General features: G+C 41.5%; 1 protein-coding gene across 1 annotated transcript in view; it reads right to left on the bottom strand.

Annotated features, from left to right (window-relative positions):
• Positions 1-309: 309 nt before the first annotated feature.
• Positions 310-18,161, bottom strand: part of ZAP70 (zeta chain of T cell receptor associated protein kinase 70) — a 32,675-nt gene continuing 14,823 nt past the window's right edge. Inside the window, exons 6-13 of the mRNA XM_026698403.2 lie at positions 17,147-17,184; positions 14,378-14,432; positions 10,903-11,086; positions 9,277-9,483; positions 7,027-7,219; positions 5,283-5,423; positions 3,081-3,193; positions 310-2,372 (exon numbers count right to left, since the gene is read on the bottom strand). Of these exons, the coding sequence (XP_026554188.2) occupies positions 2,282-2,372; positions 3,081-3,193; positions 5,283-5,423; positions 7,027-7,219; positions 9,277-9,483; positions 10,903-11,086; positions 14,378-14,432; positions 17,147-17,184 (1,022 nt within the window). The 3' untranslated portion in view covers positions 310-2,281. The remainder of the gene's footprint in view (positions 2,373-3,080; positions 3,194-5,282; positions 5,424-7,026; positions 7,220-9,276; positions 9,484-10,902; positions 11,087-14,377; positions 14,433-17,146; positions 17,185-18,161) is intronic.

Genomic DNA, 18,161 nt, shown 5'->3' on the forward strand with positions numbered 1-18,161 from the left:
AAGAGTATTATAAGATTTGGGATTTATTTTATGAATGGTTAGATAGAAGAGTAAAAAACTGAAATATAGGATAACAGTAATAATATCTTTGATTATCTTTGAATGAGTAAGAATATGAATATCACGGAGTAAGGATAAGATTTGTCTTGAAAGATGATACAGAATTGAAATTATATGGTTAATGATGATATAATAATGGAATAATATGATGTAGATTGTTGACTAGAATGGTCTATGAATATAATCAAATAAGAAATGTACAACAATACTACTATGCGCGCAAGATAGATGTACCCAACCAACACACTGTAAAATTGAAAGATAGTTTTATTTGTTGTTTTTGTTCTAAAAATAAAAAACTTTTTAATACAAAAAAAAGAAAAGAAAAACTCTTTTTGTGTCTTGCATAATTTTTAAAAGTGGGAAGGAGTCCTGAGAGGAAAAAACCCTGATTACATTATCGCAGATTAAAATATATAAAAATAAATATTATTCTTGCTTTTAAAAAGGGATTATTTGCCTTCCCACTGTAGAAAGTTAGCACCCACCCCTCTCCTAGAAGAATGGAATATTCTAGGAAATATTTAAAAAGCAGAATATTATACTTCCCTGGATGAGAAAGGGAGAAACATGTTTTTAAAGACAAAGCAGCTCTCTGCCCCCACCACCTCTCCAGCTCCAAGGTGATGGGATTAAGACAAGACATAATAGGATTAGCCCTTTACCCCTCTCACCACATGGCACCTGGGAAGATTACATCATCCAGTGGGATTCAACCCCTTGACAGCAACCAATCAGGATGCTCTTCCTGTGCCCCAGGAAGTTCAAAGCTTATGGAGGGCATAAAACTCAGGGACTCTCAGCATCTCTTCCCTTTTTCGCCCAGGATCTCCAAGGCATGTCATCCTGTCCACCATTAAACCTTCTTTCCAAGCAACTTCCATGAATCCATTGTCCTTTTTCCCCACTTGGAACTGAACCCGGAAGGATATTTCTTCTAACACCCACTTTCCCAAAAGTACACACACGTGTGCGCGCGCACACACACACACACACACACACACACACACACACACAAGAGCATCCTATAGAATTACTGTATGCCCATGACCATATTGATCCAGCATTTTTCAAGACTAACTTTAAGATATTTTTTGTAGCAAATATTTTGAGAATTATTCCTATACCTATTCACTTCCAGGACAGCTTTTTAAAAAAATCATGAAATGGCCAGAAGTTTTTCCTGCCAACCACCAGCCACAAAAGCATCGGGGAAACCAGAACATCCATGAAAAAAAGCATAATTGTTCCATTTGTAAAACAAAAGAGGAATTAATCTTTCCATGTTTAGCAGATTTCACGTTTAACTGATCTGGGCTGTCTGCAGCTAAAAAAAAACTGCTGCAGTGATCATAGCTCCATCCATTTCCTACATGCATTGCATATGCAAGACACAATTAAAAAAAACATAATGGTTGCCATCCTGTCATTTTTAACCTGCAGACACAATATGGGAGCCCTGATTTTGCTGGTTTTTGAAAAGGGTATTGATGGCCGGTCATACCCTTTTGTTGTAACCAATCTCACCTTCCAATTATCCCTCCCTCTGTCTGGAACAGCTGACTAGGAATTCTGGGATTTGCAATCCCAAGGCATCAAATGGGTACATATGTCAGGAAGCTGCCAGACTCACTGCCAGAGGTGGCATTCAGCAGGTTCTGACCAGTTCTGGAGAACCCGTAGTGGAAATTTTGAGTAAGTTGGAGAACCGGAAAATACCACCTCTGACTGGCGCTGCCCCCAATCTATTCACTGCCTCCTGAGTCCCAGCTGATTGGCTGGGTCTTCTTTGGTTGCCCTGTGCAGGAGAATGGAGCTGGAAAGCAGGTTAGTGGGGTGGGGGAGAGAATGGAGATTTTGCAGTGTGATTCCCCTGGAGTGGGGTGGGAATGGAGATTTTGCAGTATCCTTCCCCTGCCATGCCCACCAAGGCATGCCCACCAAGCCACGCCCATAGAACCAGTAGTAAAAGAAAGATCATCCTGCTCACTGCCCCTAAGATCCATCAGTCTAAAACATATGAAGAATAGTTGCAAGAATTGGACATGCCTAGTTTAATGAAAAGAAGGACTAGTGGTGACCTGATAGCGGTGTTTCAATATTTAAGGAGTTGCCACAAAAAAGAGGCAGCACATCATCCTTTCAGAAATGCTGAAGCTGGCAAGAGGCGATGGGCGCATGTGCCTTCCAACCATTTTCATGAGTCCATCACATTTCTTCCCTACAACTTCTCTTCCTTCCTGTCAACGATGCTGTAGTAATACGTGCGGATCAGTGTCTCCACAGCAGCAAAGTTTGGGCGGTCTTCCCATCTGGCGACAAGAAAGTAGACATGTCAGAAATAAGGGGAATCTCTACAGACATCTGCAAAAAAAACAACCAATTTCAGAGAGCACCAAGGACTCCTCATTTCAGCTTTGAACTACAAATATTATTCTCCTTTATCGGTACAGAAGAGCATGTTTTCTCAGTCTAGAAATATGACCCTCTGCTGCCAAACTGTTGTGGTTAGCTGGCAGCAGGTGTGGATGGTGGAGGAAAGCGAGGACTCAGATAAAAGGCCCGGATCATCAGGGAATGGACTGCTGCCTTCAGGGATTGTGGGAGCTGGCAGCAGTGATGAGGAGGTTCCCGAGGAGCCTGTGCCAAATGCACGTGAGCGCAGGATGATTTGTAGAAGAGAACAGCTGGAGCAGCACAGGCGACTCGGGAGTAAGGATGCAACATAATGGCCCCTCCCTCCAGGGAATATAAGCCTGGTTTCAAAAGGTTTTTGCTTTTGCAGAAAGCAAAAACGTTCTACGAACTCAGCATTGTGTGTGGGGACTCCGGCTTATCTGAAGAATTCTGTCAAGGCTTTTCTGGTTGGACTAATTGGCTGCAAGCCATCTTTTATCGACAAAGAAGTTATTTGTCGATTAAAGCTGTGAAAAGTTGCTGCGTTTGTTTGAAATTTTCTTGCTGGTAACAGGGTTGGGTCAGCACACAAACCGAAAGAGAAGGTGATGTTCTCGCCTTACTTGTAAGTCCAACATAGGTTCATCAACTTGTACATCTCTTCTGGACAGCTGGATGGACATTCCATACGCTTCCCTTCTTGGATGAATGCCATGACTTCAGGTCCTTTCATTCTCTAGAAGGGGAGAAAGAGATTGGTTAATGAAGCTGAGCATCTGTTTTGGTAAAACATTAGAGTCAGCCCCACTAAAGTAGACTAGACCATGACATCAAGTGCACAGGAAAGCTAAAACTACTTTGATTGACACTGGCTGTTAATAAGAGTTTTGCAAGTCTGATTGTGCTATACCTTCTTCTCCTTCTTATACTCTTGTGAATTAGGGAGGTGTCGCTTTGAACTGTTCACTAATGTTTTCTGGCTCTTATGGACTTCAAAAAAAAATGCTTCGCCTCCTTTTGCCTATGCAATATTTCTATCAAAGTCATCTTCCTTACTGTCTATAGAGTGACAAAACCCAAAACAAGCCAGTGGGCTCCTACTTTCTTGGCCTTCCAGAAGACTATGAAAACCTGGATCTTCCCCCAGGTGCTGGGCAAGGAGGAGAGCTTAGTCCAGCACATGAGCATCTGGTGTAAAATGTTTTGGCGCCTTGGTTGTCTCTTAGAAAGGGTTATCTATCTATATAAAAGCGAAATACCACTCACGCATCATCACAAAATCTCCAGAACCGTAAAGCCTACAAACTTGAAATTTGGCACGTATGTTCCTCTTGGCTTCTAGGTGCTCGCTAAGAAAGGATTTTTCAAAATGACCATCATCAGAACATTAGTATTTCCTATATTATTATTAACATGCTCTGATGCTAAGGAGTTCTATTCCCACTCCCCACCTAAAAAGAAATCTGTTCCAAATGCAAAACACAAGCAGAGGAGAGGAGTTTCAGTTTCAGTTTCACAGCAGCAAGCAGCTTTAGTACAAAGCAGTTGAGCTAAGCCATGCCCAGGCTCCTTGCTGTCTCCTTCTTGCTCACACAGCAAATACTGTTTCAATTTCCAAACAGCCCTCAATTCTCTCACACACTGACAAGATGCTAGCCAGATGAATACCAAAGGCACATTTCCCTGCCCCCCATTTTCCTCCCCCAAAACTAAGCCTGATCACATAGTTTCGTAGCAAAGCATGGAGCTAGTTTCTTAATATGTTATACGCAGGGGTGGGATTCTACCAGTTCGCACCTATTCGCTAGAACCGGTTGTTAACATTCTAAGCAGTTTGGAGAACCGGTTGTTAGAAGAAATTAGTGGCCTAATCCTGTAAGGTAGGCAGGAAAGAAACATTCTGGTGTTGCTTACAGAAACTGCCTCTCCGTTAACCCTTATTACATTCTTGGCAGGACTAGACTTCCTGTCTCAGGAACTTCTCTGGAGTTTTTTTTCCCTTCCTTTGTTGGTACTTTGCTAGTGTGGAGTGACCATTCAAAGTTACAATGGCACTGAAAAAAGTAATTTATGACCATTTTTCACACTTACGACTGTTGCAGCATCCCCAGTCATGAGAGGCCAGGCGAGGAGATGCGTGTCTCGATGTGAGTGATATTGAGTTGGCCATGCCCAGCCAATAACATGACCACCAAGCCACGCCCACCAACTAAGCCACACCCACAGAACCAGTTGTTAAAAAATTTGAATCCCACCCCTGGTTATATGGGTTTGATTGTTGTTAGCTTCCCAGGTTTATATTGTGTAAGATGGGCCTCTCTTAAATAAGCAAACACACAAAACCTCATGACCAGTTCAGCTTCCTACTTCCTAGGTCAGGAGACCTCAAAGCTATTATTCTTAGAAAATAAAATGATGAAACCAGGTGCTTTGGCTGGAAAGGTGTCTTGTGTTTAACTAATATTATTTTCACCTCCCGCCTGCAGTAGACACTGAATAAAGCTTCGTGCAAAGAAAATATTTTTTGCTGAATCCTGTTTACAAAAACCTGGAGCCCATTGCATGCATCCAGAGGTGCAGGTTCCAATTCTGAGACACTTATGGGGTAGGGCCAAAAGGTCAAAATGTATTTATCAACTGCTAAGAAAACCAACACGAAGCAATAAAAATGCAATTCAAAAAAAATAACAAAAATACAAAATTCATTAAAGGCGGCTTCAGGATTCTACAATCGCAGCCCCATTCTTTAGAATTGTATGATCACAGCACCGCCTTAACTGTTTTGAGCCCTCCCTAGTGAACCCCCAAATTCTATCCATATTCACCTTGTAGGGTTTCTGGCCATAAGAGAAAGCCTCCCACATAGTCACGCCATAACTCCAGACATCACTCTTGCTTGAAAACTTCCGAAACAGGATGCATTCTGGCGCATACCACTTCAGTGGCCACTTCCCAGTGGTCTTGGCCTGTGGGTGAGGACAGAACGGAAATTTCAGTGAGATGAATTATTGGAGAAGACCAAGTATGTAGTCCTTGACTTACGACCACAACGGAGCCCAACATTTCTGTTGCTAAGCGAGAGAATTGCTGAGGGGGTTTTCCTCTCTTTGCAACCATTTATTTTTTTGGCCACAGTTGTTAATTGAATCACCGCAATGGGTTAAGTTAGCAACTGGCTTCCCCATTGCTTTGCTTGTCTGAAGGTTGCAAAAGGTGACCCAGGGACATCACAGCTGTCATAAATATCAACCAATTGTCAAGCATCCCAATTTTGATCACGTGACCAGAGGGATGCTGCAACAGTCGTAAGTGTGAAAAACGGCCATAAGTCACTTTTTTCAATTCCGTTGTAACTTTGAACGGAACAAATGGTTGTAGGGATGGGATTCAACCGGTGTTACTACCAGTTCGGTGAGAGTGTGTTTTGTACACGCCTGCGTGCTTTGCATGGGTGCATGTACAGCATTTGCTAAAAAACCTCCACTGTGCCACCCGGACAGCTGACAAGCGCTGCGCGTGGGTGTGCAGTGTTTGAGAATCCTCCTCTTTCCTGTTTTTTTAACCTCAGCTATGCCCTGCAAAGCAGCTGAGATTGAAAAAGCAGGAAATAAAGGACAGCCAAGAGCCCGGGCGGGCAGGTAGGCCAAACAGATGACCAGAAAGTCATCACAGCGAACCAGTTTGGTGTCAGCTGCTCTTCAGAGCTACCGGTTCTATAGAACTGGGCTGAACCAGTAGCATCCCACCCCACTAGGGGTGTAAGTCTCTAGGACTACCTGTACAAGCACATATTTATTTCTCCTAAAATACAAAATGATGGGGGAGGGGCAAGTGATATAATCTCATTTGCAAATCTTGAAGCTCTCCTAAATTTTAGATACCTCTATAAGAAGCTTTATCTTAAATGTCATAAAAGATATCCATCACAGATTTCTGCCAAGGTGGATTTTTGATATTCAATAGGACAGACTCTGCTGTGGCACCCACACACAGATAGATGCACTTAACAGAGTTTACCAATTCATTTGTTTATTTATGTAGGTATATCATCCCTCACGATAGTTTTGTTTTTCGGATAACGTTATCACATTTTGCAAAGCCTCACATAAAAAACAACAACATAAATGAATAATCAAGAGCCTCTCTTTGAGGGAGATGGGAGATGAGCAATGGGAAATGACTTTCTGCTATTTTTTTTTTATGTATCTAGGAAGCGCTAACAGGGAATGCTTGCATTAAAGGGAGACTGAAATAATCCTTCCTACCCTCCTTATCCTTCCAACAAAACTCTCTCTGAAATGAGGGGTCCTTGGTGCTCTCTGTCCTCGCTTGTTTTCTTGCAGACATTTCATTACCCAACTAGGTAACATCATCAGTGCTCGTGCTGCACTGATGCACGAGCACTGATGATGTTACTGAGTTTGGGTAATGAAACCTCTGCAGGAAAACAAGTGAGCTCAGAGAGCACCAAAGATCCTTCATGCCAACCCTGAGCTACAAATATTCTCCTTTATTAGTATCTCTGAAATGCCAGCGGGATTGATTTTCCCATCTTGTCTTCTTGCTCACCATATAATAACTGTCGTCAGCTGCCAAAGCTTTGGAAAGCCCGAAATCGCTGATTTTGGCATAATGCTGGTTGACAAGTAACACATTCCTGGCAGCCAAGTCCCGGTGGACAAAGTTCTTTTCTTCCAGATACTTCATTCCAATGGACACCTGGTGCATCAGTTCGACCACATTATTCACAGGAACCTCATCCCTAAGGGGAAAAGGAAGAGAGAGAAATCTCACAACCGTGTTCCCGGACAAGTAATCCTTGTTTTACAAGAGTTCATTTAGGGACCGTTTGAAATTAGAAAGGCATTGAAAAAGGTGATGTGTGATTGTTCTTCACACTTGTCAACTCACAAAATATTTATCTGGTCTTTTAGAGTTGCTAGCAGAAAGGGAGGGGGGTAGCAATGCAGCAGCTTGCAAAAAGGAAATTGCATTCCATAAATGTTTTCATGGATAGTTTCTAAGTGACCGAAGTTTTTGCCGTGCAAAATTCTAACTGGAGAGTATGATTGATGACTCTTGGCTATGGATGTGTCCCATTGGAGAATATGAATTATGATACACCCATGGGGTAGCGGAAAACCAGGGTCAAGGGTGACAATGAATGATGTGTCTCAGAGTCAGCTACACCCAGGCAGCACCGGTATGTTTACTACTAATAAATCTTCTTTAAGCTGTGGAAATCCGGCTAGAGTCCCGTGATTTAAATGGGGGTAACTACTGGAGACCTGACGTCACGACTGTTGCAGCAGCATCCCCAGGGTCACATGATCAAAATTTAGGGGCTTTGGCAACAGACTCATGATGGTCAGAGGTGGTATTCAACAGGTTCTGACCAGTTCTGGAGAACCGGCAGCAGAAATTTTGAGTAGTTCGGAGAACTGGCAAATCCCACCTCTGACTGGCCCCGTCCCCATCTATTCTCTGCCTCCTGAGTCCCAGCTGATTGGCTGGGTCTTCTTTTGTTGCCCTGCACAGGAGAACGGAGCTGGAAAGCAGGTTAGTGGGGTGGGGAGGGAATGGGATTCTGCAGTATCCTTCCCCTGCCATACCCACCAAGCCACACCCAGAGAACTGGTAGTAAAAAAAATTTGAATCCCATCACTGGTTTCAGTGTCCCGGGGGTCACATGATCCCCTTTTGTGACTTTCTGACAAAGTAAAGTCAATGAGGAAGCCAGATTCACTTAACAATCATGCTACTAACTTAAGAACTGCAGTGATTCACTTAAACTACTCAGGCAAGACAGGTTGTAAAAATGGCCCAGAGCTCAATTAACAACGGTCTCACCAACAGAAATTTTGGGGTCGATTGTAGTTGTAAGTTACGGACCACCTTTATTTGATCTGCTCCTTATGGACTGGAACTTCACCTCTCCACTTGGCTACTAGTTATATTCTAGGATTTGTAGACCAAATACATTTGGAGAATTCCAGATAATGGAAGGTTTATCTTACAAGCCCCACATTATCCTGCCTTCACTCATTTCATTATTACAGGTAATGCTTGACTTACAACCATTCGTTTAGTGATTGTTCGAAGCAGAGGTGGTATTCAGCAGGTTCTGACCAGTTAGCGGAAATGTTGTGTAGTTCGGAGAACTGGCAAATCCCACCTCTGACTGGCCCTGCCCCCATCTATTCTCTGCCTCCTGAATCGCAGCTGATCGGCTGGGCTTCCTTTGGTTGCCCTGCACAGGAGAACGGAGCTGGAAAGCAGGTTAGTGGGGTGGGGAGGGAATGGAGATTTTATAGTATCCTTCCCCCAGGAGAGGGGAGGGATGGGATTTTGCAATATCCTTCCCCTGCCAAGCCCACCAAGCCATGCCCACCAAGCCACACCACACCCACCAAGCCATGCTCATGGAACTGGTAGTAAAAATTTTTTGAATCCCACCACTGGTTCAAAGCTACAGTGGCACTGAAAAAAATGGCTTATGAGTTATGACTGTTTTTCACATTTCAACTGTTACAATATCCCTGTGGTCATGTGATCAAAATTTGGACACTTGGCCATTTATCGGGGAGGATTTTTAGGCCCTGAGCAGAGTGATACTCATAAATGGCCCACGTCAGTCTTCCCAGGGCCTCTCCCACCCCAGTGAGCTGAAAGGTGCATTAGATGATATCAAAGACCCCTTCCAGAATAAATGACTTTGTGATTATCTCAGTGATACTGAACTGATGGGTCATAAATGGTTCTAAGCCCACACCCTGGAAAGGTATAAATTTCTTGCATGATGTGGTGGCATCCACTCACTTCTTGGAAGACAAGAACTTGTGCAAGGGGCCACCTGATGCCATCTCCATCACCAGCATGAGAGCTTCGGCATGACAGACTCCAATGAGACGGACAATGTAAGGATTGTCCAGCTGGTGCATAATCTGGGCCTCCTTCATCATTTCGTCCTGCTGTACCACTCCATTGCCATCTTTTAGCATTTTGATGGCTACGTCAATTTGCTTCCTGGAAAGGAGAGAAAATGAGAAGATAGAACGTCGATAGAACATAGAATAATAGAGTTGGAAGGGACCTTGGAGGTCTTCTAGCCCAACCCTTTACCATTTCAGACAAATGGCAGTCACTTTTTGAACGCCTCCAGTGATGGAACTGCCACAACTTCTGAAGGCAAGCTGTTCCACTGGTTGATTGCTCTCACCATTAGGAAATTTCTCCTTAGTTCTAGGTTGCTTCTCTCCTTAGTTCGTTTCCATCTTGTTTCTCATCTTGCCTTTTGGTGCTTTGGAAAATAGTTTGACCCCCTCGCCTTTGTAGGAGCCCCTCAAATATTGGAACACTGCTATCTTATCAACCCTAGATGGAGACGCCACCCATGATAGCAAAAGTAGGGAACGGTTGATGTGAGAAGCCTGAATTGTTTCGAAATGAATGTAACTCCAAACAAAAAATAATAATGAATAGTAACTCCAAACAAAAAAAAATGAATTAACTCCAAACACACGTGATTCATAGTTGTTCTCTTTTGTTCTAGAAATATCAACTATTTTGGGCAGCCACCCCCTAATGAGTGCAATTTTATTTCCCAAACTAGCCCTGAAACAAAACAATTCTAGCATTCTGAGAAAAATAAAATGGCAGCCATCAGAAAATAGCTGCCGACATTGCTCTCTTATCTTGATCAGAGATACATATAACAAAAAGTAACCACAGCAAACTCTGTGAAAGAGAATGGAAGTAACATAATTTCCTAAAATCAAAATGTGGGGTTTTAAAATAGAAACCAAGAAGAGAACCGCAAAGCAAAGGAACATATTGATTGTATCACCCCCATCTTGTGACTGTGTGTTGTATCCCACTCCCTGTGTAGACCACTTGAGGACTGTGCCAGGCTTTCATGTCAAATCCAAATCCCCCAAAACTTAAACCTTAAACTGTCTACCATGGATCTCACTCCTTTCCTAAGAGGTCTTTACAGGGGCGTGCATAAAGCGCACTAGCGTGCCTACTGTCCCTGTCCTACTGTTCACATTTAATTTGTACTCATTTATTATGTGTATATACTTATACCCGTTTATATTTATATGTTTATATGTCATGTTCATACTTGTTTTCTCATACATGCTTGACAAATAAATAAATAAATAATAAAGTCAAAGATGCCCTCCTAAGGTGGGTGAGGCTATCTACTATTTTGGAAAGAGAGACCTAGGGACCTAGGCGGCAAAAGAAAGGACCATAGCTACTTTCCCTCTACCAAGTTAAGACATCCAACCCCAAATTATCTCCAAATTTAAGGAATCCTCCACAAAAGACAAACAAAATGAAATTTGATTTTTCTCATGGGGAATAGCAACTTCTGAAAACTGCAGAGATCTGTTTCAGCACATTAAGAGAAATTTACCTCAGAACATGGCGTGCACTTACTTCTTCATTTTGTAAACTCCTTTCCTGACACACCCAAAGTTGCCCTCTCCCAGGTCCACTTCATCTATCATCAGACTGCTCCTTTTTAAGAATAGCTTCCGGTCCTTGAGCTCTTCAGGGTCACTGTATGGGCTTTCATAACATGAAGTGTCCATGGGCAAGATCCGTGTCTTTTTCCCTGCTCCTATTCCCCCCCCAAGAAAATAAAGTAGATTAATTGTGGGTTTCATGTTTGAAAATCCCCTTCCTTGTTTCTCAATTCCCACTCCTTCTAGATTCAGTTCAAGCTACCCATGTTATATTAGTGACTTCGGCTCCTGTAAGACTGAACAATAAGCCAACTTAGGTTTCATTGAAATTGAACAGAACTTTGATTAACCATAACAATATTCTTCTTATTATTAAGTAGTGGGATTAAATAATGGGGAAATTACGGTCTCCATGCCACTCTGTGAGGCATCTTGCAAAACTCTAAGGGGAACCAGAATGTGAACGAAATTAGGAATTGGTACAATCTGTTGTGCTTACTTGGATTTTTGCTCAGACCATAGAGACCTTAAAATATTAGAACCTTTTCACAATGCCTGCACTCTTCAGCCTTATGGCTTCCTTTCTGTCCAAGCTCTTCTCACTTTCTCCAATAGCAAATTCAGGATTTCAGGTAAGGACTTGGATGACTTCAATCCATGGAAGAAAAGTCTACCAAGGGACATGAGTCTTCAAGATCCATGATACCTCTAGGTTGAAGGCAGCAGGCCTCCAACTATGACCTGAAGGAGAACAATGCTGGGGAAAATCTTTGTTTCCCATCCCAAGAAGCATCTAATTGGCCACAAGGAGCATCCGTGTGTCTGTGTGAAAAAGTGTCTACTTTCTACCCTACCATAAGCTAAATAATCTATCCAGGGTTTTAAAAAAAAGATATACAATAATACCAAATCTAAAATACAATATCTAAAAACACAATAATTAAAATAACTAAAACCCACTAGTAACAATTAAGACTGTTTCATACCCCCCTTCAGAAAAGTCCAACTTCTTCCAGAAGGCAAATAGAGTTAGAACTAAACAAACCTACAACAGGAAGACATTACTCTGGTGGTCTTTCGGGCATGTTATTAAGCAGGTACTTGGCTGATTATCCTGAGTTTCTCAAGTCAATTTTTTTTAAAAAATAATAACTCCACAAGTGGCCACAAGAGGGTGATAAAGTAACACATATTGTACAGTATCTCCTAATGTTCTATCTATTCTATTCCGTTAGGGATATTGTACAGTCTGTATTATTTTACACCCTCCTGTGGTCACTGATAGTACTACCTTTTATTATTATTTTTTAATCGAAAGAAAAGTAAGTTTCAAATACTTTTTTTTTAATGAAATGGCTATATATATATATATATATTTTTTTTTCAACTTGAAATTACATGGAGACTAGCAGAAAGTAAATACATGTTTTGGGTTTCTGATGCTGTGGGGTTCTATTAAAAGTACAATAAACTTTTCCAAAACAGGTTGCAGCCTGAACAGTGGATGAGACCTTATAGTATGATTTTTTAATTTTAATTTAGGCTGGCTGAGCACCCTGTTGGGAACAGCATTCCTCACAGAATTGTGTTGCCATGTCTTCTTTTCAGACAGCAGATTGCAAGTTATTCTTAGGATAGCAAAGTGTTGGTCTTGGTTCACCCATTCTTATTCATTTCTACCCTACCACAAGCTAAATAATCTATGCAGGGCTTTAAAAAAAAGATATACAATAATACAAAATCTAAAATACAATATCTAAAAACACAATAATTAAAATAACTAAAATCCACTAGTAACGATTAAGACTGTTTCATACCCCTCTTCAGAAAAGTCCAACTTCTTCCAGAAGGCAAATGGAGTTAGAACTAAACAAACCTCCAACAGGAAGACATTACTCTGGGGGTCTTTTGGGCAAGTTATTAAGCAGGTACTTGGCTGATTATCCTGAGTTTCTGAAGTCAATTTTTTTTTAAAAAAAAAAATAACTCCACAAGTGGCCACAAGAGGGTGATAAAGTAACACATATTGTACAGTGTCTCCTAATGTTCTATCTATTCTATTCCATTAGGGATATTGTACAGTGTGTATTAGCCAATGTGCTAATTTGTCAAGGGCAGGGAGTCACAGAATGTCGGATTGTTCAAGAGAAGTATTAACAGTGAAAGGACGTATTGACATGAATCAATCTAACCTTTGCTCTTTTGCTTCTGTTAAAGAAGTTGCTTGGACTATTTTGCTAAGGATGGGAATCACTTGTTAGAAATTCATTCTGCAAGAGAATTGTATCCTTTTCTATCTGGTTTCTCGCCTCTGCAATTTGCTTCAGAGCTAGACACATCCTTGGAGACAATTCCCAGGAACATCCTGCTCCATAGATAAAGGAGGGGGGGGCTGCCTAGGAGCACAAACACACACAAGGACAAGGAATAATGTGTAAAATAACAAAGTATGGACAGAGCACAGATAAAGAATGCTCCATGGATAAGGAAGGGGAGAACATGGGCAAGACATTGCCCACATTAATAATGAACCTTTGTCTCTGATTGGATACACTTTTTTCTATCGGCATAAAGAGTATACAATACTCTGAGCCACTCTCGCAAAGTGTGACTATTCCTCACATGCATTTTGTCTGTATGTTTTGGACATACTATTCAGCCATACTTTTTGCTTTGGCCAAAGAATAAAAAAAGCTGCTATTTTTGCAAGCCTTGTCTCGAGGCTCGGGGAAACTTTTGGGACCTTAAAACAGAATAACAGTCTGAAATGGTATAGGAACTTCTGCTGGAGCAGGGGTTGGACTAGATGACCTCCAAGGTTTCTTCCAACTCTTTTACAGGTAATCCTCAAGAGTTCATTTAGTGACCGTTTGAAGTTACAATAGCACTAACAGTGACACAACCATTTTTCAAACTTTGTGACAGTTGCAACATCCCCATGGCCACGTAATTTACATTCAGATGCTTGATGACTGGTTCACATTTATGACAATTGCAGGGTCCCCCGGGTCATGTGATCATCTTTTGCAAAGCTTTTGACAAGCGAAGTCAATGAGGAAGCCAGAGTCGCTTAACAACTACACTGATTCACTTAACAACTGTGTCAAGAAAAGTCGTAAAATGGGGCAAAACTCATTTCTTGGTTAGCAACATAAATACTGGACTCAATTGTGGTCATATGTCAAGGACTACGTGCATTCTGTTTAACCTTCAGAAATTATGAGGAGCACTGAATGAGGGGGAAATCTATGACTGGCCCATGAAATTGCGGCCATTGCAGCATCCCTGCAGTCACATTATCACAATATGAGCAATTGTGTACTTGGCTCACAATTATGACATCACAATGAGCCACGGTCACATGAATGCCATTTGTGAACTATCCTGCCAATAAAATAAACACTTTATCTTTATGCTGTATCTGCTAATACTGTTCTCAAACTCACCAAACGGCTCTGGTGTGTATCCATCTGAGTTCTGAGGTGTGAATCTCCGACCAGCCTAGGAAAGTCAGAGCAGAGTTTACACTGGAGAAATTCAGGGCAGAAAATGTGCATCTGTACCACTCAGTTGTGCTCTCAATCTTCAAATTCGCAACAGGATACCCTACACCACCAGACTTGAGATTCTAGGCTTAAACAACCTTGAACTACGCCGACTAAGATTGGACTTAAGCATAGTACATAAAATCACATGTTACAACGTCTCTTACCAGTTAATGAATATTTCAGCTTTAACCACAACACAAGAGCACACAACAGATATAAACTTAATGTAAACCACTCCAAACTCGATTGCAGGAAGTACGATTTCAGCAACAGAGTGGTCAATGTCTGGAACTCACTACCTGATTCTGTTGTCACCTGCTCAAACCCGCACTCCTTTCCCCTCAAACTAACCTCTATTGACCTCACCCCATTCCTAAGAGGTCTGTAACAGGCGTGCATAAGTGCACAATCGTGCCTACTATCCCAGCCCTATTGTCCCCAAATATTAGTTCCTATTTCTTGCATTTAAAATATGTTTATTCTTATTTCTATTGTATTGTAAGCTTTTGAATAAAAAATAAAATAAAATAAATAATAAAATAAAATAAAATAAAATAAAATAAAATAAAATAAAATAAAAAAATAAAATAAATAAAATAAAATAAAATAAAATAAAATAAAATAAAATAAAATAAAATAATAAAGAGAGACAAAGCAGGGATCCTAAAGCTAGTCAGGGAATTGCGTGTCTGAATTGGGATTTCAATCCTGCCCAATGTTATCTTTTTGGGCATCCTTTCCAATGTTTTCCATAAAATGATTTCAATAGGATTTTCCTGGCAACTGGTGGGTATGGGGTTCACCAGAACAGCAGCCCACTAACAATATCTTGCCCACTCCTTCCCCCACCCACCCCCAGTGTCAACTTCGAAATGGATTGGGCCTGTCGCAGCCATTTTCTCTGTTTTTCAGCTTGACGCACTTTGTGGGGAGGAGGGAGCTGTCAGCTTTGGAAGCCATATTGACAATGGACACTTCCACACTGCCACATTCTTGAGCCTGGGAAAATGGGAGGGGCGGGATATCTTGGAGGGTATGTGGTTAGACATAATAGCATTCTTCTTCTAAGTCAAGGTCATGTTATTTCTGCACCTGGGTGAGAGGACATCTCAAGTTGGGACGGATGGTGATTGGGGCATCCAATGATGAGTGCGGGGGGGATTTGTAGTTTTTTATTTATTGCAAGGAAATCCAGAACTTTCAGATTCGGGATTCCCCAGGTGTGCCAGGTTACTATCCAAATAAAACAGAACTTTTGGGAAGATGTCTGTCTCAGAGTTATTTGTTGAAGTGGAGGTTTTCTGGAACCTCAGACCAGACATCTACAACTTATTATCTTGTGGGAACCAAGTTCATCCTAACATATGCTGTCCAGAGACTGGAAGAAATTACCAAGGAGATGCCAGAACACCTAATTGGACAGTGTGATCTGTGACAAGGAGGGAGGGAGCTGTCTAATCTTTAATTATACTGAAAGCCCAGGAAATAGCCAGAGATGGTTTGTTTTTCAGCTAAGCCAAACTGGTGCACTCAATGAAGCAGTTCTTTGAGAAAGCTAAAAAGTCTCAGAGTTGCTGGATTGGTTGAGTTCATTACTCAGAACCTTAGCATTCAGTATGAATGCCACTAAACTGCTGAAGAAACAGGCTTGAGGTCTGGAGCTACAACCAGATTCAGGGTTGTTGCTAAGATCGGAAACCCTTGTGGCTATGAGCATCACTCACCAGTTTAGGCCAGTGTATTAACTGCATCCTTCTGGCCCTCCTAATTCATGTATTTGTAACCTGAAGTCTCAATTGCTTACTACTGTGGCTGCTGGTACCTCCCTCACTTCCTGACAAACCCTCGCCCTGCTCTAAAGATAGTTTTAGCCTCAAAGAAACTTAAGAAGGGCTGAAGACAAAGCGCTAGTCTTTAGCATTACCTTTATTTCCAAGAATAGAGCTCTGGGTGTTCTGAGAAAGTGGAAAACCGTGAAGGTCTAAAACCCAGGGCTTTGTTTCTCTATGTGATTCCCTGCTCAGAAATATATCTATCTGTCTCTGTTGGTCTGTGTCTGTGTCTGTGTCTGTGTCTGTGTCTGTGTCTGTGTCTGTGTCTGTGTCTGTCTGGATGTCTGGATGTCTGACTATCTATCTATCTATCTAGCTAGCTAGCTAGCTAGCTAGCTATCTCTATTATTTCTATCTATCCAGCATCTATCTATCTATCTATCTATCTATCTATCTATCTATCTATCTATCTATCTATCTAGCTATCTAGCTATCTAGCTATCTAGCTATCTAGCTATCTCTATTATTTCTATCTATCCAGCATCTATCTATCTATCTATCTATCTATCTATCTATCTATCTATCTATCTATCTATCTATCTATCTATCTATCTATCTATCTATCTATCTATCCACCCACCCACCCATCTAGCTAGCTAGCTAGCTAGCTAGCTATTCTACCTTGTCACTGAAAGACTTCTCTGCCATAGTGATCATTCATTCAGCTTTCAGCTTGTTAGTTTGTCCTTCCCATTTGCTTAGTTCCCCCTGATTTCTGTCTTTGGAGAGGATTATTTTTAGGTTGTTTTATGACAGCTGTAAATGCTTTTGCGGGCAACATGGATGAGAAGCGATCCATAAAAGCATTCACTGAGCAAATGAAGACCACACTTACCAATGTAGATGGATGCGCTGGTGGCCTTGGAGTGGCAGCTGTTGGAAAGAAGGGAGGAAAGGAACAATAGTGAAATTTGTTTATGTATACAAGCAGACCTCCATTTACAACAATTCATTTAGTGACCATTTGAAGTTACAATGGAACTAAGAAAAGTGACTTATGCCTGTTTTTCACAGCTACAACCACTGCAGCATCCCTTATAATCACAGGATCAGAATTCAGATGCTTGGCAACTGACATGTACTTATGACGGTTGCAGTGTCCTGGGGTCATGTGATCACCTTTTGTGTCCTTCTGACAAGCAAAGTCAAAGGGGGAGCCAGGTTCACTTAACAACTGTGTTATTAACTTAACAACTCCAGTGATTCACTTAACAACTGCATCAAGAAAAGTTGTAAATATATGACATATATAACAGGCAGCCTATACCTAATGATAAACTGATCATGTAGTGCGAGGGTCTTCAAACTTGGCAAGTTTAAGACTTGTGGACTTCAACTCCCAGAATTCCTGAGCTAACACGACTGGAGGAGGAATTCTGGGAGTTGAGGTCCACAAGCCTTAAAGCTGTCAAGTTTGAAGACCCCTGATGTAGTGCCTCTTAGTGATCAGCAGCATATTCATTAATTCATTCTTTCACTTGGCATGGCTCCCCATCAGAGGTTCATGACTCTGAGCAACTAACAATATAAAACATTTTAAAAAACAGAAAATGGCAACACATATAAATGATAACTGGGATGAAAACTAACTGATCAGTGATAATTGCTGTGTGAGGATCCATCACACCTCCTGACCCTACCAGGTGATAGAACCATGTGTTTAAGGCCCTGTGAAAGGTTGAAAGTGTCAGGGCCAACGTAATCTCAGGGTGGGATGAATGGAACTCATCACAAAAAAGACCCTCTTCCTAGGCTCTGCTAGATGAACTCCCTAATAGATGGGACCCAGAACATCTCTCTTCTGCTGGACCCGGATAGATACAGTGGTGTAATTCAGCTGGTTCAGACTG

This window comes from Pseudonaja textilis, chromosome 1 (genome assembly GCF_049901715.1).
Source record: "Pseudonaja textilis isolate UNSWEBS1 chromosome 1, rPseTex1.2, whole genome shotgun sequence".
Classification (NCBI taxonomy): domain Eukaryota; kingdom Metazoa; phylum Chordata; class Lepidosauria; order Squamata; family Elapidae; genus Pseudonaja; species Pseudonaja textilis.